Source organism: Spodoptera frugiperda, chromosome 23 (genome assembly GCF_023101765.2).
Source record: "Spodoptera frugiperda isolate SF20-4 chromosome 23, AGI-APGP_CSIRO_Sfru_2.0, whole genome shotgun sequence".
Classification (NCBI taxonomy): domain Eukaryota; kingdom Metazoa; phylum Arthropoda; class Insecta; order Lepidoptera; family Noctuidae; genus Spodoptera; species Spodoptera frugiperda.
In genome coordinates, this window is record NC_064234.1 from 2943256 (window position 1) to 2968485 (window position 25230).

At 36.2% G+C, this 25230-nt stretch overlaps 1 protein-coding gene across 3 annotated transcripts in view; it reads right to left on the reverse strand.

Moving 5' to 3' along the window:
- Positions 1–262: 262 nt before the first annotated feature.
- Positions 263–25230, reverse strand: part of LOC118266759 (protein tiptop) — a 287124-nt gene continuing 262156 nt past the window's right edge. For 2 of the 3 annotated variants that reach the window (XM_050703152.1, XM_035580286.2), the window contains exons 4-5: positions 12323–12509; positions 263–4794 (exon numbers count right to left, since the gene is read on the reverse strand). In XM_050703152.1, the coding sequence (XP_050559109.1) occupies positions 1779–4794; positions 12323–12509 (3203 nt within the window). In that variant the 3' untranslated portion in view covers positions 263–1778. Of the gene's footprint in view, positions 4795–6042; positions 6476–12322; positions 12510–25230 lie in introns of those variants that run through there. The other variant, XM_035580287.2, reaches the window with a different exon arrangement.

The following is a 25230-nucleotide window of genomic DNA, read 5'->3' on the forward strand; positions in this document are numbered from 1 at the left end:
ACTTGGAAAGTTGACTGGCTGACTATCAACACTAATTTGCTACTTTATGTATAGTGTTTTAAGGTTACTGTTACGACTTTATCCCGAAATTGGGACTCAATTATTTTATGTTTTTTTTTTTTGAGCTCGTCGATCGTCTATGTTCCAATTTCTGTCATCTGTAACTTGTCATGTGTCGCCACATTGTGATATTTGTATGCTTAGTGTGCAGTGTGCTTTGAACAGGTTTCGGTGATTGGGGTAGTTTCAAATAAAAGAAACATTTAAAGTATGTAACATATATATTTCTTTGAGCTTTTAATTGCATTTTGAAATACAACATAAAATATTAAATAAGATTATTAAATTTGGTAAAATCAATATTTCAACACCATTTTTTTACTTTTTTTTCTTAAGAATGAGCAAAAATCTCTCATCAGAGCTAGCGTATACATAATATTTGTCGTATGTTTCATTATTATCGTTAAAATGATAGAATTTTTTACGATTTCAAATTTTTATCGATTTTAAACATCATTCGCTGAATATTCGTAACTTTAAAACGAAATATAATACTTTAAAACATCAAAAAATAAAATTCGAAAACAAAATTTTAAAACTGTATATTCCATTAGAAAGGTCGTATACGTCGATAAGGTAAATGGAACTCTAACGTCACGAATATTCAGTTCACAATCAAAGTTTTATTCTTGATATCGTTTGAAACTTACATTAGACAGTTTACAATATTTTTATTAAATATAAAAGAGGTTCTTCACTCTCAATTGCCGTATATACATCATCGTATATCTGTCGTTACAAATTGGAAGATATATCAGGTATATCTTTATGTTCTAAACGTATACGAATGTTATCATTCCTTTCAACGAAAAAAAATGTATATGTATCACTTTTAAATATAGGTCGATCACTCAACCGATTAATGCGCTGGTATAATGGTATACAATTGTTCACAGATGTAGTTTACCTAATATTATGTACTTATCACTAAATAATAAATAGCATCCTCGCATGGAGAGCATACCTATAGCAAAATTTACACTAAGGAGATTGTTATATTGCATTCTATGTCGAATTGTATGTACAAGACGAACAGAAACGAATGAGATTGAATCTCCGAGATTATACGCATCGACGGATCTCTTAAATTCACAAAAAAACAAGAAAGTCATCAAAATATACATAAACTAACCACGTTAACCCTAACTCTGATTTACATAAAAAATTAAGTAACACGAAAAAAAAATGATATTGCAACGAATTTTCTGTAAAAATACTGAAGTCAACGCCACTACGCGACTAATACGATAGACGAATCACATGCGGAAGGCGAATTGCGATCAACGAAAATCAATTTCCACGATTTACCTTTTCAAAGAATTAATTAGCAAAAAATATACATTTACAAAAAGAGATCGAATCGTATTTTACTTGACTTAATGTGACTTATATTTACATTTATCGAAATGGAATTATAACGTAGTGTGGAAGATAAGCCACGGGCCCTGGCGCCCTTACAACAACCGATCACCTAAAGGCAATATTTTGAAAATATTCTCTTAATACCTAAAACGAACGTAAGACGTTTGGCGTATACTTAAGTCGCTATTAATTTATTACACTAACCGATCTATGCGGTGAAATCTAACAATAATTACCTAAATAATTAAATTGGCAAAGAGTTTCGAAATACTTAGCGTCGCCGCTGCGACCTAACCCTAGCAAGGTTTAACGTAGCAAGATATGGTATCATCACAACTGCCGGCTGCCGCTCCAGCCTACACGTACTTACTGGAGAGCTGCTTGGCTAGTTCCGTGTACTTCAGGAACTTGGAGTGAGGGCTCTCGTCGAACGACTGCGAGGGGCTTCGCGGGTCCTGGGGGGAGGCGGCGTTGGAGCCGCTCTTGTGTGTGCCCGGGGACGCTGCCCCAGTCGGTGCCTTCAGCGGCACTGGTTCGGGCAACGCGCCGTCTTTCACAAAGTGCATCTTCGACAGATGGTGCCGATATGCGCCCTTCGATATAAAAGGCGTATCACATAGAGCGCACTTCATGATGGAGTCGGTGACGACTGCGTCGTTGCATGCCCAGCTAAAGGTGAGGATGCTTGGTGGGCCAGCAGGAGAGGGCGCGGGGGCCGGTGCACGGGAGGGATTGGACTCTGTTTTGTCGCAAAGCTTTTGTAGCGCCGCCAAGGGATGGCTACCGCCACGACGCGAAGAGCTTGGTTCACCAGATGAACCACCTCCAGCTAAGTTATCAAACATGGAAGACAAAGCCCCCAGGCTGGAAGCGGGCTTACGTTCAGCGCCAGGAGTATTACCAGAGCGATCGCTGGAAGGGCTGCGCGGGCTAGCAGCGGGGCTGGGGCCTTCGCTCTCGCGCTTGGCCACGACAGGCTTGACATCTTCGTCGGCAGTGCTGCTTGGTCGCGGTGGCTCCTCGTCCTCATCTACTTCAGTCTTCACTCGCACTGGCTGACTGCTCAAGTCTACACCATTCTCACGTTCTTCCTCCTCAACTTCCCTCTTTATCCTTACTTCAGTCGGGCGGTCCTCAGAGGCTGGAGTTTGAGAACCTCGCGTATCAGGAGTTGTACGAGGAGTCATGTGATACGTGTCTAGCTTTCTATCGGGAGTCAATGATTCTACTCTACTGCCTCCTCTCTCGGACATGGAGCTGGACTCGCTCCCACTGCGCTCGCGGCGCCCATAACCTTGCTGGTGATGGTAATTTCTTAACATATTCATAGTCTGAGGATCAACCAGTGGTTTGGTATAGTCTACACTCTCATCTATGCCTAATCTTTTTAGGATACTAGACCCAATAGGTGCGTGGGAGGCGCCGCCCGGCATACCAGGTACAGTGTGCCGCGATCGGGTGTCGAAACTCTTTTCTATCAATTGTTCTATGGCGTTGAGAACCGAAGGCGACGAACTCTTTTCATTGCTCGCGTTGGGATCTTTGGAACTCGGGGAGGAATCGTTCACGGAGGATGGAGAGCGATGGTGCGCGGAGCCAGGTGAAGGCAGCTCCTCGTTAATGCTCTTGCGGCCATCCCGGCTAGTGGGGGTGATGTGGCCGGGTACATCTGGTGGGATGATATTGTTAGACAGTAGGGCGCTCTTTAAAAAGTTCCTTTGGCTATTCGACATCGGCGCGCCAATACATTGTCGTATGTGCTCGACGAATACAGCAGTCTCTATTTTGTCACCACATTTCTCACAGGTGATGCGGCTGCCGGTACCAAAGTCTCTGATTGGTTTACCCATAGGCACACCATTGCCTTCCCCGTTTTTGAACTCATGTTGTGCTCTCTCCAATTCAAGGAGTTTTCTTACTGGTAATGACTTCTTTCGTTTTTCACGCGTCTGACGTCTTCTACCTCCGCTTTCTGTTATAGACCTCATAATGTGCTCTTTGTAGTGTGAATTTTTCACCATGTGGTTACTCAATTCTTTCAAGGAACTAAATGCTTGGTCGCAGACTTTACAAGTTAAGACAGCACTAACATGACTACTGGCACCTGTGGTGGGTGGTGCAGCATTGTTAGCACCGGGGGCGCTCGAGTTAGATCCTCCTTTGCTAGAGTCATCTGAAGATTTCCACGAAATTATTTGTTCCTGCGATATGATATTAGTATAGTGCTGAGTTCGTTGCATGTGGCTGGTCATTTCAGCGAGTGAACGGAAGCTCTCAGCGCACCACATGCATTTCAATATTTGTCTCGTTTGTTCGGCACCCTTGCCTAACCATACGTCTTGTCCACGGACAAGTTTTCTAGGAATTGGCATATTCTCCTTTATGAGCATGTTCAAATCATTTTGGCTCGGTTTAGATGAACCACTCGAAGAAGACGAATTGTGTGATGGGGTAGAAGGTGAACTGGAAGGTGGTTGCAAAGATGGTGGGATCGGTGCGCCCGATGAAGGAGGGACGGGAACATTAACCCCGCAGTGCTTAGCTTCTTTCATGTGCACTGTCAGATCTGCAAGCGAGTTGAAGCTCTTCTTACACCATACACATTTTAGAACGTCTTTAGTTTGATCCGCGCCTTTGTTCAACCAGTGAGATTGCCATGCGGAGTGGCGTGCGGCTGCATTAGGAGCAAGACCAGCGCCTAGAGCGGCACTTTGTACGGATCTGAATAATTCCTCGCCACCTAGCCTGCTCAGTTCGCTCATCTTTTCCAGTGCTTTTGTAGCGTCGCTAGGAGTAGGACCGCCATGTTTTAATTTGCCATTCCAATCTGATGGCACACCTCCCTTGGGAGATAAACTAGCAGCAGCGACTGCAGCTGCGAAATAAGGTAGATGCGGTGCTACTGGCGTCGACCAAGGGGAAGGAGAGTGTTTAAACTCTGACGGTCTAGAACTTTTTCTAGATGGGACTGGCGATGGCGAGTCCTCTGGGCCACGTTTTCTCGTCCCAACGGATAAATCCAAAGGACCGTTTTCATTTTTAGTAAGATTGACTGCATCATCATTGTCATCTTCGTCGTGCGGTGATTCGCTACGTTTTGTGCTGAAGTCAAGAACAGCATCACCTCGTTCAGAGTCTGTCATGTCCTCCTGGCAGGACATGAGGAGACGCTGCTGGGCTGCAGCGGCGGCCGCGGCGCCGAGGTAGGCAGCCACAGCGGCTGAATGTGGGGGCAGTAAGGCAGCGGGCAGGGCGGCCGTCAGTGCCGCGGGCAGGGGCAGGCCCGCCCCACTGCGGCTCGAGTACACCGAGTCATTCGAGGGACAGCGCGGTGCACCCGACGACTCCCGCGACAGACATCTCGGGCTCTCCCTGGGGACAAAAACGTGACATCGTTAGCTCGATTGACATAATTCACTTAGCGAATATTGCCAACTCTATCTTGGCTCAGTGATTATCATAAACCGGTTTGGGTTTGAAAATCGGTAAACAAAATGAATGCAAGCTTTTTTTAATGGCTATTTTTAATAAATTAATAGCTCGATCGTGAATAGCAAATAGACACACTAATGGGTTTATATCGATCTAAAAAAACTTTATAGCTTGCTTGTCGGGTGTCCTTGTGGGTCGAGGTTTTGTTTTGTTACATTAATAATGACAATACGATCAAAAAACCTCACCAGTGACAGAGTTGACGCATTGACATATAATTTTATGTGCTTCATAGAAAAAGAAAAACATTGGTGACACATAGTTATTATAAATCTGAGGTAAATTGGGTACAAATAGGTCAACTTTTGAGACATGAATAATTAATCAGATATCAAAGACGTTAAATTAATGGCGGCTATAAAATTTAATAATCACATTTGGACCGAGCAGAATATATTAAAATATTAAATCAATATTGTAAAACAATCATTCAGAGAATCGTGGTGATATCAGAAGTGATAAACATGACGAGCACTATGGCAGGTGACACAGCTTGTCCATTATTTATGAGACCATAAAATACAAAATAAAAACTTAATAAAACTAAGTTCCATTGTAAAGGAAAAGTAAAGTATTGAATGAATATCTTTAAAAAGCTTGTGTATAACTCGTAAAATATCGAATCAAATAATTTATCGGTGTTTTGAGAAACCCAAATACCGTATATGGGCAAAATGATAGGCAACATTCTTTTAGATAAAAATTGTATAAAATAAATCGAGTATATTTATAATCTAGGCTTTAAAATTTTCGATATCTACAAAATTATGTCGAAGTTTCACAACTGTGCTTTCATTTTGATTTGAATATCACACTGGATCAATTTTGTCAACCTTGTTTCATTATTTTTTGACACAAAATGTGAATATAAATCTGTTTTATGAGATTGAAAATATTCAAAATATATCAGAACACACTTTTAAAGTGAAAAAATCTACTTTGGAACACAAGTTCAAGTTGTATATCCCATATAGTGGGTCTACGAAAATATTCTAAGTTAAATTTTAACAAGTTGGAAAGTAAAATAATACAACAGCGGTCGACAATTAATATTGGGATGTGCAAATGGCTTGAAATATAACAATTTTCACAAAAACAATATAACACTTGTACAAATAGAAAACCTACCTCACGTGGTCGGGCTCGACAATCATTTTAGACGAAATGTTTTCAAAGTCCTCCAAACTGGTAACGGTGGAAAACTCGCGGATCCATCAATACAACACTCATACAATTGATAACACTTTGCTACTAGACAACAATAGAGACTTCCCAAAAATAGTTGAAAATGTAAACACGTCGCGAAAGACGCGCCGCGATGCCGGCGGTCGGGAGGGAAGTGCGCGGTGCCTGCGGCGGCGGCGGCGGTCCCGCGTGGAATGAGACGCCGCGTGATTTACGACCCGCCTGCAGCGCCCCCTCCCCGCACGCCCCTCGCTAGAAAGAGACAGGTGCCGCTACGATGAACCGCGCGACGCGAAAGACAGAGACGGCTATTGGTATCCCACTTCGAGGGGTGGCGCTGCGTAATGCAAGCGTGCGTGCGATGCGCGAGGTGGACGTGCAGTGACGGGCGATCGTTCCGATGACAGGCGACTGACACAGCGGAGCTACTCCGCATAGCTGAGTCACAGTCGTAACACCAATGAAAAATGTACAGAGCATCCTTGATGGCCAATAGGCGCAATAACTTTTTAACGAGATTGTTTACGGAATTCCATTTATGTAGGTGGAGTAAGCAAAAGATGAACCGCTCGCCGTACTAGATTGAAGTTTCGAAGCTTAAAGAAGATTACCCGGACAGGGTTGACGGCGTTGACAAGGAAATGGCGCGTTAACAAAACGCCGAGACGAGTCCTTTTAACGACTCACGGACAGACAGGGGACGCGGACGGATTTACGCGTATCACGAACAGATTTCCTGCTTTGACAAAGGGAAAATATTTTCTCATGTTTATTTTATTTTTACGCAAGGAAACGTTAGGACACTTCCGAACGACAATACTATAAATGTCAGAAGGCGAATCGACAATGACAAGACGTCGTCTAAATAAATAAATTAACAGAGTAAAGAAACCATGTTCCGTTAATCCCCGGAAACTAATGTACTAGACGTTTTACTGCCTATAATGCTGTTTTTATTATCATTGAACGATCTCCAAGTAAATGTTATCAACGAATCCGATCTAAACAACTGTTATAGTGATTTGACAGAACCTCGTTCCATTCCGAAAAGTTTTGAAAAGTTTTTAATAAGAGAATCGCACAGCTGTTTATTGCTTCCTATGAGCATTAGTCGGCTGCGGGTCAATCAATCACGTGTATTTATGTGACAACTAGCTCCGTCTCTTTCCTGCGCCAAACTAAAATAGCCCGACTGGGTTGTGACATAAACAAAAGAATTCTAAGCTATTTTTCTACATGTAACGACAGATGATAAAAATGTTAGTGAGGAGTATTTTAGACTGTGGTCGTTTTGATGTGTTAGGAATTAGGACACGGCGGTTTTATGCGTCAATGTGTGCATAGTGCGGGCCGACGTATGGGGGACACCTGACATCGTTTGAATAATTTTGCAATAATGTAGCGAATTTTATAACTGACACATGTCTCCTTGGCTATAAAACTGCAGTGCGCCTGATAGCAGACATTTATGAATACATATTTAAATTAGTAGGAGAGACGATGATGTATTTATTCATGCAAATCTATACAAGTGACCGAATATTTTATAAAAATTATGAAATATATCCTTTCAACGTTGAATTTTTATTAAAACTTTAATATTTTTGGGGATACAAACAGTATTTATGATTAATCAATTGAATCAAGTAAGGGACTAAGGGAATGAAAGTAATTAGCTCAATTTTCCCTAAAATCTTTGGAGATTAATTTATGAACACTCATTTTAGGAAAATGGTAATAATATCTTAATGTCTAACGTGAATCAATTGTGACATTTTAATGCGATGCGAGGGCAGTTGAAGAAAATTGTGTAATAACACAATAAATTGATAACAAATAAACTTAATGAAAAATATCCCAATTACAATGGATATGGAACGTCTGTCCATCATCGAATACCCTACCCTACTACCCTAATACGACAATGGACTTAACCAAGTTCTTTACGAACCAGTCAAAATTGCAAACGGCAAAGCAACTTATGACAAGTTGGATACTATAGCATTTTGCAAGTCCCACAGGTAGTGTACCATCATTATTTTTACTGTTGCTGAATGTGAAGAAGTCATCAGTGCTTATATTTTGTCACTAATGTAAATTAAATACTCGTATCATTCCAAATTCAATGATTTGTAAAAAGTTTGGTGGTTGTGGAAACTTTTTTGACAATACATGACACCATTTGTAAGACTGGACTAATAGAAAAAAAACAAAAGACAGATCGACACCAGCAATTTATACTACGCTAACTCAAAAAAGCGTACTTTACAGTAGAGGTGTTTAAAGGAAAAAACGTGATAACTTTTACATTAATTAAGATACTTTTTTGAAATTTGGTATGCTTAATATTTAATTTATTCATTGTAATATCTCATATTTACATTTCCTTAATTATTTCTATTTTTTGATTTAGCGCAAGTTAGCCGTATATAAACGTAATTCATCAAAAAAATTTTACATCTTATACACGTCTAACTAATGTTAGCGTAGTGTAGTACGGGACGTCGTAGTGCATGATCAATCATCTGATGCATATTTCAATATTTTATAAAGAACATGTACTTACTTACAAAAAGAATAGTCAACGTACCATTAATAAACTAATTAATACGTTAACACATAAGTATTTACTATGTAAAAGTCGCTAAGTCGTTCATTTTAGGTACAAACGAACAAGTATACACACGAACGCACTAAACTACGCGAACTATGAGTTAGTGCAGTGTTGCACGGACTTTGACCAAAGTGATCCCCGCGCACACTCCGCTAATAATAGTTGGCGTAATATAAATCGAGTGATTTCAAAAAATACCTTTACTTAGCGTTTTATAATATTTGTAACTTTCGTATTTTTGCATATTTCTTCTCAATTTTTTTATGACGTATGTAAACACACATTTTAAGCAACTTGGCATAAAAAAACGTTTTTTCCAAATTTCGAGTTAGCGTAGTATAAATTGCTGGTGTCGAGATTATAGTGAATTCAAACCTATCAAGAATGTAAGAAGATACAAATTCACTTAACAACGACGATATTAAGAATACTCCTCCTGATTCCCGAGTACTCAATCAAAATGACTCAAGCAATGTTTTCCCTCGATTCCCACCGGAACTCATATTTTTATACATTTTAGCGAATACACGAACTAAATCAGTAGATCTAAAATCTAAACAATAGAACTTCAAGGCACTAGTACCTCAAAATGATTGATCACGCCACCTCAGTGCAGCTAATTGACATTGATTGAACAGACTTGCTACCAGACAAACTTTACCGTACACTTTCCTAAAACTTTGTTTACCTTATTACTCTCACAATAAAGCTCAGATTGATTTGACTTCACCTTTTTGAAGTGTATTTTAATTGTTTGTAATAGTACCTGGACGGTCGAAAGATAAAGATTTGAAATAAAAGATTTCTAATACAATTAACATGTTAATGATGTCCTTAAGTTTGTATCAATGGTAACTTTGACTTTTGAGAAAGTTACGTTTTTGTGAGAGGACAAATGAATGAACCTTTTAACAGGGAAGGAAAATTTCAAAATAAATTTCACAAAGAGCAGAACACTTACAAATAAAAAAAAACATTAAAACATACGAAATCATCGATAACTTTCCAAATCACACGATCATCGAATGTTGGTGTATCTTTTGGCAAATTAAATATAATTACGTCAATACATCTAATTAAATATTGAAATGAATCAAGCTGCAGCTGTCCACATATCGATTCGATACGTTTCGCGTTCAATCTGATTAACGATTCGAAACAAAATAAAATAAATCAACTTGTAATCGAGACGTGTGAGTAAATAATCGATATTATTCTTATTGTTAATCGAGTGATGTGACGTCTTGTGGTGTCCGATTATTTCTTTTGTTCCTAGTACCGTGTTGTATGGTAGTATTCTATTATGTTTATAACTTACAGTGTCTTGTTTATTATTTATTGTTGTTTTCAACTAATTTGTTGTCTGTTCAAAAGACATTTCTTTATTTATTAATTGTTTATCATCCTTTATAGCTGTCTGTCTACTGTTTTGTATGTTTGGACCAACATTATTAGGGCTAACATCCTGTTTGATCCAGTGTATGCTTTTTCCAGTGGCTATTTAAACTAAAAATATAAGCTTATATTAAAATTTTGGATTCTATAGACCTTATGATTTATGATTATGATTAGACACTTCCATATAATGTCTATAAGGCAAAAACATAGTAACTGCTCTATCTCAAAATAGTAATATTCTACTACACCAGACTAATAGTATAACCAAAAACTAGTATAGATAAATATAATACCTATACAAATTGAACATAACTAAACCAGTAGAGGTTCCTACATCACGCGGCTACAAAACGCATCCGCCTCAGATAACAATCTCCTAATAGCCTCCGCGTGATGATTAATTAAGCCAATCAAAATATCAATCATGTACTAATACCAATAAATATCGTTAATTTTTATGTCGATTGTAATACCAATACAACAGAACACTTCGATAAGAGTATCTCTGGCTAATAGACCAGATAATTTAAAAATGGAGGTCAATTCAAGGTAAACGTTATTTGGGAAAACTGGACTATGGACTTTTGAACTATGGGAAAGTACTTGTTGTGTCTATGAGGATCAAATCCAAATCTTAATCGATAAGAGTAAATACCTACTAGATTTCTAAGATTATCAAACCTTTAGGGTGCTTTTGCAATAGAGATGTGCTATGCTACGTTGCTGTGGATGCGTTTGGCTTCCATCAATCATATTTATTGGTACACATAGCTTAACACTGATGGAAATGGACTCAGCTAAGCTATGGATGGCTTCTCTGACTATCAATACATTGGATCCTCGAGCTGCGCATCATTCTCGCACAGTTACAAATGTTAATAGCTTAGTATCAGTGAAAACGGTCACATAGTTTCGCAGCTGCGTAGCATAGCTACAAAGCACATCTTTGGGAGAAAAGCACCTATACTTTCGCGATTAAAAGCTTTAACTCGAATCTATATGTATTCATTAATATTTGAAGGAAGCTGCTACTATGTATGTAGCTTCACTAGATTACTATTGATGCTAAACATTTGTAATGTACAGCTCATATCCCAAAGCAATTTTATTTGTCTAGCTGTGAGTGATTTATATTAATTAAAATTACTAATAATAGCGATGCAACTCGTAACTATATAGGTATTTTTTTGTATTCAAAATAACAAACTTAGTACCTAAGTAAGAAGCAAGTTTATCTTCCACATCAACAACTGCATTGATTACATTAGCTCACCTCCGTTATGCAATGAGATGTAGTCACCAAGCCCAACTAGTGCCTTATGGTGCAACTGAGACCCATCAATCAAACGAACTAAGATCGATACATCCAAAATGAAAATTGATGGAACGTCATTTAGAAAATTTAGATCATTTTTAGTAGTCCTACCCACTATAACTGTCAAAGTCGGTCCATTCATTTCTATATCTCTAACAAAAATATTCGTACCATCTAACACTCTAAAATCGACTTTAATTCTCACCAACAGAACTTACTTTGACTGCACATTAAGATTTTTAGTCCTCTGTCTTAACCAAATAATTTTGTCAGTAACTTCTTGAACTTGTATCTTTATGGGCTTTGCAATAAGAGTTTTTGTGGCAGTAAACTTAAGTTGGTTAGACAAGTAGTAATGTCAGTGGACAGTCGTTGTCAACCGATCAGTGGAAACAATGGGATCATTAAAGTGGACACCATAGAGTGATGTGCGGACCTCCGCGTTGACAATGGCATATGGTATTATGAATGGGGTTTGGATCCAAGATATCGTTGTTGATGGGTTAATTTACATAAAAGCCTTGAGGTGCTGTATGGAAAAGGATTGTTTCTCCAAGATTTGCATTGTAAGTAATGCAGATTTGTAGTGAATTGCACTTCTGTGTAATATCAGAGTTAAATATATCACTGTCAGGTTTATTACCTTCTACAGAATGATGGACGGGACCGTTCTAATTGTAAAGATCACGTCAGTAGTTTCATTACGTTTGGAGACCAGAAAATTAATGATGTGCAGAATCGATTTAACTATTAGTAGTCCGGCTAATGGTTTGAAATGTAGAAAAAATTTGCCATTATGTTCGACATCACAATTTGCACTTTTATTCTTCCTGTGAGGACTTTGTGGCAATGATTGATAGGAATATAGAATAGTATGACAAAGTTTAGAAACTTACCTCTCAGCATTGGGATCCTGGATCAGGGTAGCTGGTATACTGTGCTCGATGTCGTCTCGTTCGTCGGGTGCGGGGGAGGTGCGGGATGCAGGAGATGCGGAGCCTGATGCCTCGCCTTCTCCGCCCTCCTGCCTCTCCCCCCTGTCACCTCGCTCCTTCACTCCGCTTTCTGGACTGTTGGCTTCTTCTGTGGACAAAAGAGAAGATACGATAAGAATAAAAAAAGATAAAGTAAGTTTGACTTAAGTTCAGTAGTCCTGCTTAATTTTGTAATCTAGTTGCAATCACATTGCTTATCGAAATTGGACTTTGGTCAACGTACCTACCAAAGAATCAATAAATCATTTCAGGTCACATACACTCTTTATCTCTAAAAATGTACATATTTTGTCATTTACGCAAATATGCAACTAAGGTACCTAAGTCCTGCAAAGCCTTGATAAGTCTAACGTCAATAAGGAAAACACATGACAGAGCCATATCAGAATGAGCCATTACACATCAATAAACATGCAATCATATCGCAATAGAGACTTCAGTTGTCATGTTAGCTAAATGGAAAAATCCTACAGCAAACAAGCATGACACAACCAATGATATAGCTAATTAATATTGAAAACAAAACACCAACTGACAAATTAATCATGATAATAAAGACATTTTAAAACCGTATTTAGGTTGATTTAAAAGGGAACAGATAAAAGTATATCGCTTTATTGCGATCGTTCATCATCTAAATGTAATAATCGGTGATAGGATAGATATTAAAAATGATAATATGAGGAAAAACACAATTGTAATGGGGACATCGTTCGTTGCGCAAAACCATGTGATCGATAATTGATTGATTGCTTCGACTAGGCTGGCCATAGACGGATCAATTATTCAAAGCGTATCTGTTGACATAATTTAGAACGATAATCACGATAAATTGAATACTGGTACGCCGATATGGGGGTTTTTTATCAAATTTTGAAGGAGTCACCGAATTATTAGGAGATAGTGAGTTTACGACCGGTGCTTTGCCGAGTTAAACATTTTGTTAAATCATAGATAGTGTTGCCTGATTGGTGCGAGATAGTAATGCGTATTTTAATTGATAATTTGCTGCAATTAGTGTTACTATCCCAATTTTATGACATCAATAATGTTTTGTTGCGTCATACGTTGTTGTTTTTCTCTTTGACTTGTGTATGGGACACAATGGTCTTAGTTTCGTTTACTCAGTCATTCTTTAACTAACACAGAACTATCTAAACTAACACAGAAGGACAGAGGGGATCTGAGAAGAAATTATCCATTTCTATTGGTCAACAGATTTGACAATTTTGACAAAATGTGGTAATAGAAAGTAAAAAAACTAGCTCATTACTTCACAGCGCTTAAAAATATTTATGATTGCTTTTACGCCGTTACGATGTTTTCATAGCGTATTTTACAGTTCAACAGTTTCAGTAATGTCAGTGTAAATTGGAGTTTTGATAACCAAATTGTACAGCAGAATAAAATAATTCTGGAATCGATATCCGTAACATAATAATATTTCTCCATGATACTATAGAAGTTTCCAAAAAGACTGCAACAGCATCGAAAGCTAAAAAGAACATCTATCTAAAACAAAGCGCCCGTTTGACCGTAACGAAAATCCACAAAAAAAAACTACAGATTATGAAGTTATCGTTCGTCCAAAAAACGCATCGGGGGAAAAAAACGTATTTGAAACCGGATAGCCGAATTGGCGCCGCGGTGGCCGGTCCGCTTATTTCACTGCCCACTGATTCGTGAACCGCGTTTCTGTACGCTAATTGATTAAAACGCAACGTGTCAATCCGGTGCCGGACGCCAAAGATGCGGTTGCGGACGAAACGCCCGCGGCGGTCTGCACTGTGGCTAGTGGTGGGCTCCACTGTCCCGGGACACGGGGCCCGTGAGTGCAGAGGGTGCGGGATGATAATTGAGTATCGTTCCCAATAAGAATTTTTGCACTGAAGTTACGATTGGTAATCAACTCTTCGACTACTTCGGGTTGTGCAACGATTTGTTTTGTATTTTTATTTTTTGTTATGATTTATTTTTGTAATTAAGTACAACAGAACTATCAGTACGAATTATACGAAGCTAATAATAACTTCACTATCAACATTCTTTCATACATGCGTTCAGCGCATGGTCCGACAAAAATAACTTAATCTACTATCTATCAAATTAATTTAAAATAGGATAATGGCATTAATCAATCATAAAAATGTGTTCAAATAAGAAAAAAATACTGATAAAGGGTTTATAAACGAATTCATTTCTAATTTTGGACTTATTATCACATAATTATCTTACTACGCAAAATATTTTTGGAACGTTTGTATAATTAGATTTTATGACCGATTGTAAAAATAATTTCGATAGGGATTCCCATAATCTTGGGTTTTTTACTATGCAAATGTCACAGAATCCTGTCAAATTCAGGTAAATAAACAACTTTATCATAATCCCGGGGTTTCGTCCTGTTTGGGTTGGTCCCAGTGGGACTATACTCGCGCCCATCCCTAGTCCCGATCCGTATGTGCCAGCCAATTGATCAAAGGAAGTGATAGGCCGCTGGGTATCTGCAGGTGACTCTGATTCGCTCTATGAACGTGAATTTTAATGAAGCCACCCCTTTACCGCATTGTCTGTGAATTATAGGGGATAATGAATCGGTATGGATGCTCGGTAATTATTTTTAGGGTTGTGTTTGTTCGTGGTGACACCGAGCTCAATCCGATTTTCTTTTTAGCTATTTTTATACTTTTTTCACTAACCATAATTTATGACTAGTACTTACACGTGATAAATAAGAGACAACTCAAACATAATACTAATTTATGGAGTGTCACACAAGAGAGCACGGTTTGCGTCAAAATCAAAGTATGAACATTCATTTCTATTAAATTTCTTTGAGAACTGTCAAAAATCAGCATAAATTACGCCATGACAAATGTCTTTAATTATGATTTCGAGTTACAGTTACTTATAACGACCTTATTAACGGTCATCTGTCTGCCTTAGCGTTGTCTCTTCAATTACTTTAACAACAGTTCAACTATTTAACTTTAAAAAATACTTATAAACTTTTTCTACGATTCGTCACAGACCAATGTTAGCCAAAAAGAATTTTTGACGAAACAATGGATCAATTTCACCAAAATCGCCGTGAAACCGATATGATTACTGATTACCGATTACCGATTACAATTGTTCACCGAATGACAACGTTAACTAAACCGTTTCTTAACAAAACCTTTTTGATTCGATTCTTGATTTTATCGATTGTCGACGAAATGGGTCGATACTTTGATAGGTACAACTTAATATCGCATTTCAAACTTTATTTTGTTGGTTGTAAAGTGTATTTTAAGTTATCTAATTTTGTAGTGCAATTTTTACAGTTGATTTGTAAAAGGTAAATTGTAAAGATATCTTGAAATAACTTTCTTTAATCAAAGTTATTATTGAACTTGTGTTTAGTCAGTGGACGGAGCTTTCTTCTATTAAACTATGTACTTAAGGAAAAATTTGTAATGAATGTTTTGTCACGACTTATTTTTACAATGGTCGACGAATCTTCACCTTAACATACCTTTTAATACTATGACACTGGGTATCATTTCTGACACCGTTGTATATGAGAGGTTTTTAAAACCAGAAAAACATCAGTGCTATTTTTCTGAGAATCTAATCCGAAAGTTCTTTCTCGGAAACCGATAAGATATTAAATTAAATATCTCAACAAATTCATTACATGATTTCAATAATCCACAAAAAAATCACCCAAAAACTGCAAACTAACAGCTCAATCTCATCGAGCCAAATCATTAGCGAATCAATCGATAAATATTTTCAATTCACGCTAAACTGTGACACGGTAACTTATATGTAATCGGGCGGTTATCACTTGTTATCACGTGATCAATCAACGGCAGATGTTGGTAATCCAGTGTTGATAACGTCAGTTTTGCAATAACCACAGTTACTGTTGACTTACTACTTGGTGGGAGATACGGTGTTATATTTGCAAAGCTACGTTTTGTTAGTGGTTTGGTGGTAATTGTAGGGTCATTGTGTTTGTTTTTTGGTGTCACCTGTCTAGGAAAGTAAAGGTGTTTTCTAGAACTAATGAGGTATCTAGTTCTGAGTGTAAAATATCGGAATACATAAAAAAAAATAATTTTTTGGACTCTTCAAAAATGGAAAAAAGCGCTTTATCCCCGAAGGAATAGGCATAGGTGCACATTACGGCACGTAATATCACTATAATATAATGTACGGTGTACACCGTCTTTTTACCATTGTGTTAAAAGTAGTAGTCGAGTAAGTCCCATGTAATAGGAGTGAACCCATACAAAAATGGAATCCCACAAAAATTTACTTCTGTAGAGACTATAGGTAAAAACCATCACACATTTGAAAACCCCCAACAAATGAGTAACCAATAAATCGAACCTAACTCGTAACAGATCAGAGCCTCGTAACTGCAAATCTAAACAACGCACGAACTTCCAAAGCATTCAATCAGTCGGTGCGGTGTCGTCGCGTAATTTCCTCCCGTTGTCGGGTCGTTGTCGCATCGTTGTCGTGTCGTTAGCGTGCCGTCTGCACCGGACAGCACAAAGAGCAAGAACTCTTTGTTGTTCGGCCGATTCTGCATTGAAATTGAACGAAGTTTTGCGATATTGATAGGTCAATTTTAATTTCTAGTTAGTAATAGTTGCCTTGAATGGTGATGTTTTCAGTGATAGTCGTTACTTCATTAAGTTGTGGAGAAGATAGTATTGAAGGTTATCTTTTATGACAATGTATTCCAATTCATTTGTAGGCAACATGATTGGTTTTTTGGAACTAGGGCCATGAACCAAAAAAATAAACTTTTTTCATAGAATAGAATCAAGGTAACCTTGCGGGAATCCGTGCTACACTAACAATACATTACTTATTAGTATTTTTAACTTATTTCATTAAACTAAAAAGCTCTGCTCATTTAACCCTCACACAGGACAATACGTGCAATCTCATCATCGCCAGTGTTTCCCACAAGCACAATCACCGTTCACTAATTACGTACATTGTAAAAAATAAACTCAAAATGAAGAACATCACCGGTCTGTCACCGGTTCGTGCATGTTCCGATAAATGGGATGCGCACACGCACGCACTATAAATCGTGCTTACCGATTGGTGATCGCGATGTTTCGAATTTGTCCTTCGATATTTGAATTAAGTGCTCCAATTATAACTGGCTGGTTTGAGATTGGTGTGATTGATTTTGTTTCTGGGGATTAAATTAAAAATGTGCACATTTTTTTGCACTTGGGTTCAAAAAACTATTTTTTTTTTTATATTTAGGGGATGATTTGTAAAATTAGAAATCTACATCTAGTCTCTAAACTATCATTTTTGTTAAGATTTATTGTAATTACCTCATTAGGGCTGAAAACCTTGAAAATTCATGCATTGAACATAAAACTGAAAATTGTGTCAAATTAAGTGTATAATATGAAACAAAATCAATAAAAAGGTTATAGTCCATTGAAATGTTACAATTTGAGGGCCGAATAATGCATTTTTTAGAGGACGCAATTTTATTTTTTGATCATGTAGGGGGGGTCAATAGAAGCTTAACTTGAAGTTTGTGGGGTCGCCACCCTTGTCCCCCGGCCGCCATCTTGGAAAAAGGGATGGAAACACTTTTTTGCTATATCTCGAAAACTATGCATCGTAATAAAAATTTTAAAATCATAATTTGTAGAAAAATTTAGGGGTCAGTATACAAGTATATATAAACTTACAGCTGGGTATCTCGCATTCCGAGATTCTTACCTAATTTAAGCTTATTTGACTGGACTAATTTGACGAACCCGGTTAACTTCGGAGCGCTGTAACTGAGTTTCTAATAATTGAAATTGAAAACAGTTGCAGGGAAAAATTTTTCTCGAAAAATATTCTGCAAGATTGGTCTGAAGCCATTTATTTATAAAATGTAAAAAAAAAGTTATAGAGCAAAAGAGAAAATTTTATTAAAAAAATTTTACTTATAACTTCTTTAATTGTTAAATTAGGGCAAAAAGGTATATAAACATATTTGTAGGCAAAATAATTTTCTACAAATTATGATTTTAAAATTTTTATTACGATGCATAGTTTTCGAGATATAGCAAAAAAAGTGTTTCCATCCCTTTTTCCAAGATGGCGGCCGAGGGACAAGGGTGGCGACCCCACAAACTTCAAGTTAAGCTTCTATTGACCCCCCCTACATGATCAAAAAATAAAATTGCGTCCTCTAAAAAATGTAAAGCTCATGTAACATTTCAATGGACTATTATGTCCACTTGTTTACTCTTTGATAAATGTCAAAAAATTAATATGATGAAATTGATTTTCAGATTTCAGCATAAATACTAATCGTTCAATGTATGTTTATCGAGCTGTCAGTCATCAATTATTATATTTATTTTAATACAATAATTATTTATTGATTAATCAGGCAAAGTAGGTACTTTTGGGTTGCTAGATAACAACGCATCATGTTGATGATCTTGATGACTAGGGTTTACAAAGTCACTATTCTTCAACACTATGGAGGTGAGAATGGAAATCTTCATAGTATTAACGACTGTCTAAAAGTTTCAGGTTTCAGTTTAAGAATCACAATTTATTAGTTACAGGTTTGTGTGATCCTATGTCACCCGCAGGAAGAGTCGACATGGTATCAAGTGTATCCTACTCTACTCTGAAACTCTACTGTCTGTGAAAACTGCTAAAAATCAATTTCAGTTAGTAATTTTAAACACACATAATATATTATCCTAAACTCCAACCACAAAAAAAACGAACTAAAAAAATTTTTTTTAAACAAATAATTTATTCTGTACACATTGTACACAATATTGATTCTACACAATAAGCACGCGGTATCTAGCCGGTAATTGACCGCCCGTCCCGGGTGTGTGCTCGTAAAATGTCAGATACCGCGTTGTCCGCGCCGCGTATGTTCACGATAGTCGCCACCGGGGTGAGTACTCTGATAACTGAGAATAATGTGCTGGTACTGATAGCCTGATGATTATATGAGATTCGTAGCAACAGATTGGAAGGCTAAATAGACGGGGTTCATGGAAAATGGCAAGGAATTGTTAATTTTATTTTGTGTATTTCGCCAAGTGTTGGAGCTTTAATATGTCTTGGATTTTACTGAAGTAATGTTGGCAGAGTAACTGATGATATTTGGCTATAAATACGTAAGGCTATATAGAATATTTCAGTAATTTACTTGAAGCAAATTATGCTCCCGCTCCCAGGTATGACGCGCGACGTCGCAGTCGCCGACGAGAACGCAACAAGTAAGTAATTTCTACTATAACAGTGTGTTGTAACGTGGAACGTTGTTTTGCAACCATGATATTTTTTGGCTTTTTTGTGTCTACAGTCGCTAAATATTGCTTTTGATGTTGTAGTTTTAGATTTAAGTAAAAAAATTACAACATACTCCCGAAAGTCTTCATCAAAATGACGATCAAAACATCAACCCTCAAGCGGCAGGCTGCGTCATCAATGACGCGAGACGTCGCAGTCGGCGACGACGCAACAAGTAACAAACAGCGCGCGGCTCGAGTGTAACTTGTCATGACGCATGACGTCGCAACGAGTCTCTTGTTTACGCCGACTCTGTGGCCGTACGAGTGGACTCCCGTTTTGACGGAAAACGTTTGTGCTAGCACAGTTATGACGAGTATTTTTTGGCTTTTTTGTGTCTACTGTCTAGTCGCTATGAATATTGTTTTTGATGTTGTAGTTTTAGTTTAGTTTGGTGTGTTAAAATAGAGAGTTGAACGTCAAATGTTTTGTAAAGCTTTAAGGAAAACGGCGTGTAGATTGATGAAAGTTATTAAAGGCGTAGGTTGTGTATCCTGTTATAGTTTATGATTATAAATATACATACTCATAGGGCTAAATAAATACAGTATTTAATTAGAACCACAACAAAACAAACATCTACTAACAAAACAGCTGAAAATTAATACAACCGTTTTCTCTTTTCAATATGAAAACGTTTCACAAAAACACCATTCAAAATATATTTTCATACATAAACGGTACATTAATAAACATGTATGATAACGCTGCAGCATCTAAACATTGGGTACATAAAGCCGTGAGCAACAAGTAACGATTTGTCGCTGTCACTCCGGCGCGGGCGGGTTGACTCCGAGTATATCAACTATTTGAGCTCTTGTTAATGTACGTACTTACGTCTTGTTGGCATTCATACCAGTTGAGGGTTAGATCTCACTATTTCACCCTTTAGTAAAAGAAGATGTACTTGAGAATTTTCTATGATTTTGAATTTTTACTAGTTCTTCGCTGTCGCGGTTTTTGAAGCTTCTAATTTGTTTAGCTAGGTCAGGTATGTTATAGAGTGAGGATGTACGGTTAACCGTAAAAAAAATAGTTTCTATTGTAATTATAGACCATCAAATTAGTCCACGATCGCGAATTTAATTATTTACAATGGTAACGCTATAGTTTTAGTAGTTCTGAGTTCAATAGTCGAGTACACACTACACAGCCCCTTTTAGTATAAAAATTGTCTTGATTTTTATACAACCTAGATCTAGTTCAGTCCACAATTGAGGCCCAATCAATCATGTATAACACCGCCATTATCCTAGCTACAGCTACTCTAAGCTCCAACTAAATCCAAAACACATATATCAACAAAACTTTTACCTTTCACATCAAGATAATTATATATAGCTCGTTAATATCATAAATATCCATCAATGTCGTGGCGAAGTTAAATTAATACTCTCATGAATCCAGTGTCGTCGCATATCAGTCAACAGATGGCGTTGATTGATTGGTGCGGCGACCGGCGAAACAAACTCTGCTATCAATCATTCTATCGACGAATATCAATGGAGGTTATATTCATTTATAAAATTATTACTACAGTGTTCAAGGTTGGTGAAGATTTTTGTAATTATGTTCTAGAGTATCGACTTATTAAAGACAGTCGAATAACAATGTCAATATATAAAAATGTCAGTTTGACATTGACATGTATCGTAAGCTTATTTCAATTATTATTTTCTTTTTCGTACCTCGTAATATATTTATATAGGTATCATTAATGAATCAAGATCCAGGTACTCTATAAAGGTGAATCAGTCGTCGATTCAAGCAAGGATATAATAATATATAACAGCTTAACATGTCTGATTCGTGACTCAATACTGGGAGTAATAAAATCGTCACGCCTAAAAACCAAAACCAGCGCTTTACTTTCAGCACTGAAACTTGCATAGCAAGACAAATGTTCAAACATTTTTATAAATAATCGTAATACTAATAAGCTATACAAAAAACTAGTTTTTGACATAAACAAAGTAATTATTTTGATTGATACGCGTTATTCAATGATTGACAAGCAAGTTTCCATATCAAATTCTCAGATAAGCATTAAAATAAAACCAACAAAATCAACGTGCTGTTTAATTTTTTATTGAGCAATATTTAGATTTGATCAATAAATCATTGGTCGTTAATGACTTCTAGTATAAATCAGATCTAATGGCTAATCAATGTGAAACTCGTTTTCATTAAAAACAAAAGTGCGTGCAATGTTTTTGTCTCAAATTGTTCCATATACTTTTTGTGGCAATAACTTACGGCGCGAACAAAGTAGCCGACTCTACTTTATTCTGTGTTCCGACTTATTTGGTAATGTCAATACTATTAGTTTAATCAATATTTTTTGTTACTTATTCCTAAATGTAAAGCAGACATAATATTGACGAACGTCAGACGTGACATTTAAACTTATTATGATTAGTGTCAGCCAAAAATTGCATTCAAAACAGCAGTACCTATATGCAAATATTGGCGATGTCAAAAATAGTGGTCTGTCAAAATAAACTATATACATAGTGTTTGTTTATATTAGTTTAGAGATCAATACATAAATGTGAAGGTTATTCATCTTTAATAACATTTAAATATCACGACTATCGGTTGAGATGTCTCGCTTTGATAATTTCCGTTGAATAGATACGTCAAAATAACGAAAAAAAAAACTGTGATATACTTTTAATGATGTACGAAATGAAGAAAAAAGACAGCTGAGTTGCTTTTCATAATATACATCAAGTTTGGTAGAAACTGGTTCGGTTGCTTTATATGGACAACACACTATTTTTTTATTCAATTTACGATATTCGCTTGATGACTGCAACGTCCAATTATGTGAATGATTCTCCTTATGTATTGATATTAATTTAGAAATGACACTATGCTAAATAAATTAATTTATAAATAACGAATTAGATTTTTGTTTTAAATTCTATAGGATTACATTTAAATAACATCGTGTCACTTTAAATTATATCAATGACTTTATTTATATCTAAAATCTCCTCTATCCATTAAAAACGTTTATAATTTTAGAGAAACATTGTAAACATGATACCTCCACGCAACAGATGAATGTTAATCTCCAGTCGACATCGCCAGCTAACCCTAAAAAAGCGACCGTCTGGCAACAAACATTGGGACAAATCTATCGGTCTAACCGACCCCGACGCTGGATTAGATGGGTACGCGTGAAAAATCCCGCACGGGCCGGTGTCTGGGCCGATGCGATCCGTATTTGTCAACGCCGTGATGTCCGGACATCATTTTCATTAGCGAGAAGAGCCTCGCCCATTTATACCAATGCTCAGTAACAGATGGGGTTGAAATAACCAGATGAATGGAATTTTTCTTCCTTTTTTAGCTTTGGAGGTAGAAGAGTTAACGATATGTCATTTGGTACTTCATGATTTATGAAACAAATTGAGGATAGCTCAAATATTAGTCATCGATTATGTTTTCTTTATTTAGTTCATATCTTTATATTTAATAAAAATAACTTAAGTATGTAACTCATATCGTATTTATAATAGTAACGTCTGCGTCCTTCAAAAATCTCTGCATAACGTAAAGCGATTAATATTATCGAAACACATTAATTACCTTCATTTTATTGCTAAAATATATTAGCAATTTATTGTTTTCAATAAACTTCTATTTTGTCATAAATTATCATTTAAATTATGGCAATTTAAAAGTTATTTTTGAATAATAAAATTTTGAATTATTTTATCTTTTATGAGTATGGGGAATACGTGTTTAGAATAGGCAAAAGACACGCATAAAATACTAAAATTCAATTGAGAGGCATTATTCCAGATAAATAAAATTATTAAATTAACATAAGTATCATAATAATATCAGCGTTAAAATCTCCGATTAACTTTATAATTATTATTGTATAAGACATTAAAATTGCTCAACAATTACATAATATGTATTCTATTCTATTATAATAATTCTACACACAATATACAGAAAATTCAATATCAGCTATAAAAAGAAAAAGGCTACAAATATAAATGGGGCTTTTCGACTAAACAGACAAACTTTCCTTTGAATAATAACAATTTGAATAAATAATGAATTTTTATTTAATAATTAATATGTTAATTATTGGAAGATTTACTTAATAAAGTGTAAATGTTAAAACGCTACCCGTCACGCGTCACTAATGAACTTAAACGGTGGTCGGAATATATTAAATTGTTGAATAAAAAAATATTGGTAATAAATTAATGAATTTATTTATTTTAATCAATTTTATGGCGATGTTAACTTATCACCATGTGTGTCAATTTACGGTGATTTAAGATTGGGTTTTCTAATTTGCAACGGTAACCTGTAGATAACTGCATATTATATTTAAGATCAATTTATACCTCGATCCCTTTAGCCATTTTGATGCAAAAGAGTAGTAAACAAACATACTTCTTATTGTTTTTGAAATAAAACTTCAAATTCTCACATTATAAAATTACACATATTTTTCGTGGAAATAAACTATAATTCAACTGATAAAATGTATTTACATGAAGAATACTATCTTGATTATGAAAAGGTATTATTAAAGTGTATCTAATATTTCCTAAAACCAAGGTTGTTTTATCTATGTACCTTTAGGTAAAGATAGTAATAATTAGTTATTATACAAATTGTTTTCAATAGGTATAGGCTTTGAAAAATACTTAATGAATTCATGAACTAGTTGTTTTATCTACATCTGTAATTACAATGATAATGCAAGAACTTATCAATAGAACAAATCAATGAAAATATGTACCTAAGTATAATAAATATTTTATACCCAACGATGAAACTTATCTATAGGTTAATAGGTAGGTGCTTACATCTGACTATCGCACTGTTACATCAAATTAAACTGTATTCTTTACCCAATTAGATACAAAAATAAACAAACAATAAATTCAAGATATTATAATTATAGAATCTAGGCCAAATTGCAACGTATGCACATACAAATAGACGCTAAATTACCTAATCTTCGTCGTTAAAACTACTTAATACATATTTGACCTGCGACTCCCATTAAAAGGCCTAAACACAATTATTATCATAATTAAGAATTTAGACTTTATGTATGTGTTAGAAAGTTCACATTCTTATGTTAATCTTGTACCTATTAGAGTACAAAATGCCTTATTACGCATAATTATAATTCTCAATGATCATAAAATAGAAGAATGGAATTTGTTCTCCAAACAAAAGAAAGTTATTCGAATGGGAAATTATATGTGTTCGAAAAGAGTTCATTATTATTGAAGCCAACATTATAATAAATTACCATGTGACTAATGACTTCTTCCATAAAATCAAAAGAAGAACATGGCCAAAAACAGACAGACTATATCATATCAGATCGATATGACAAAATGAGATCAGCGAGCGAAATGTGAAAGCAATAGAAACAATAACAAAAAGTATGGCTGAAGCATGTGTTGCAGTAC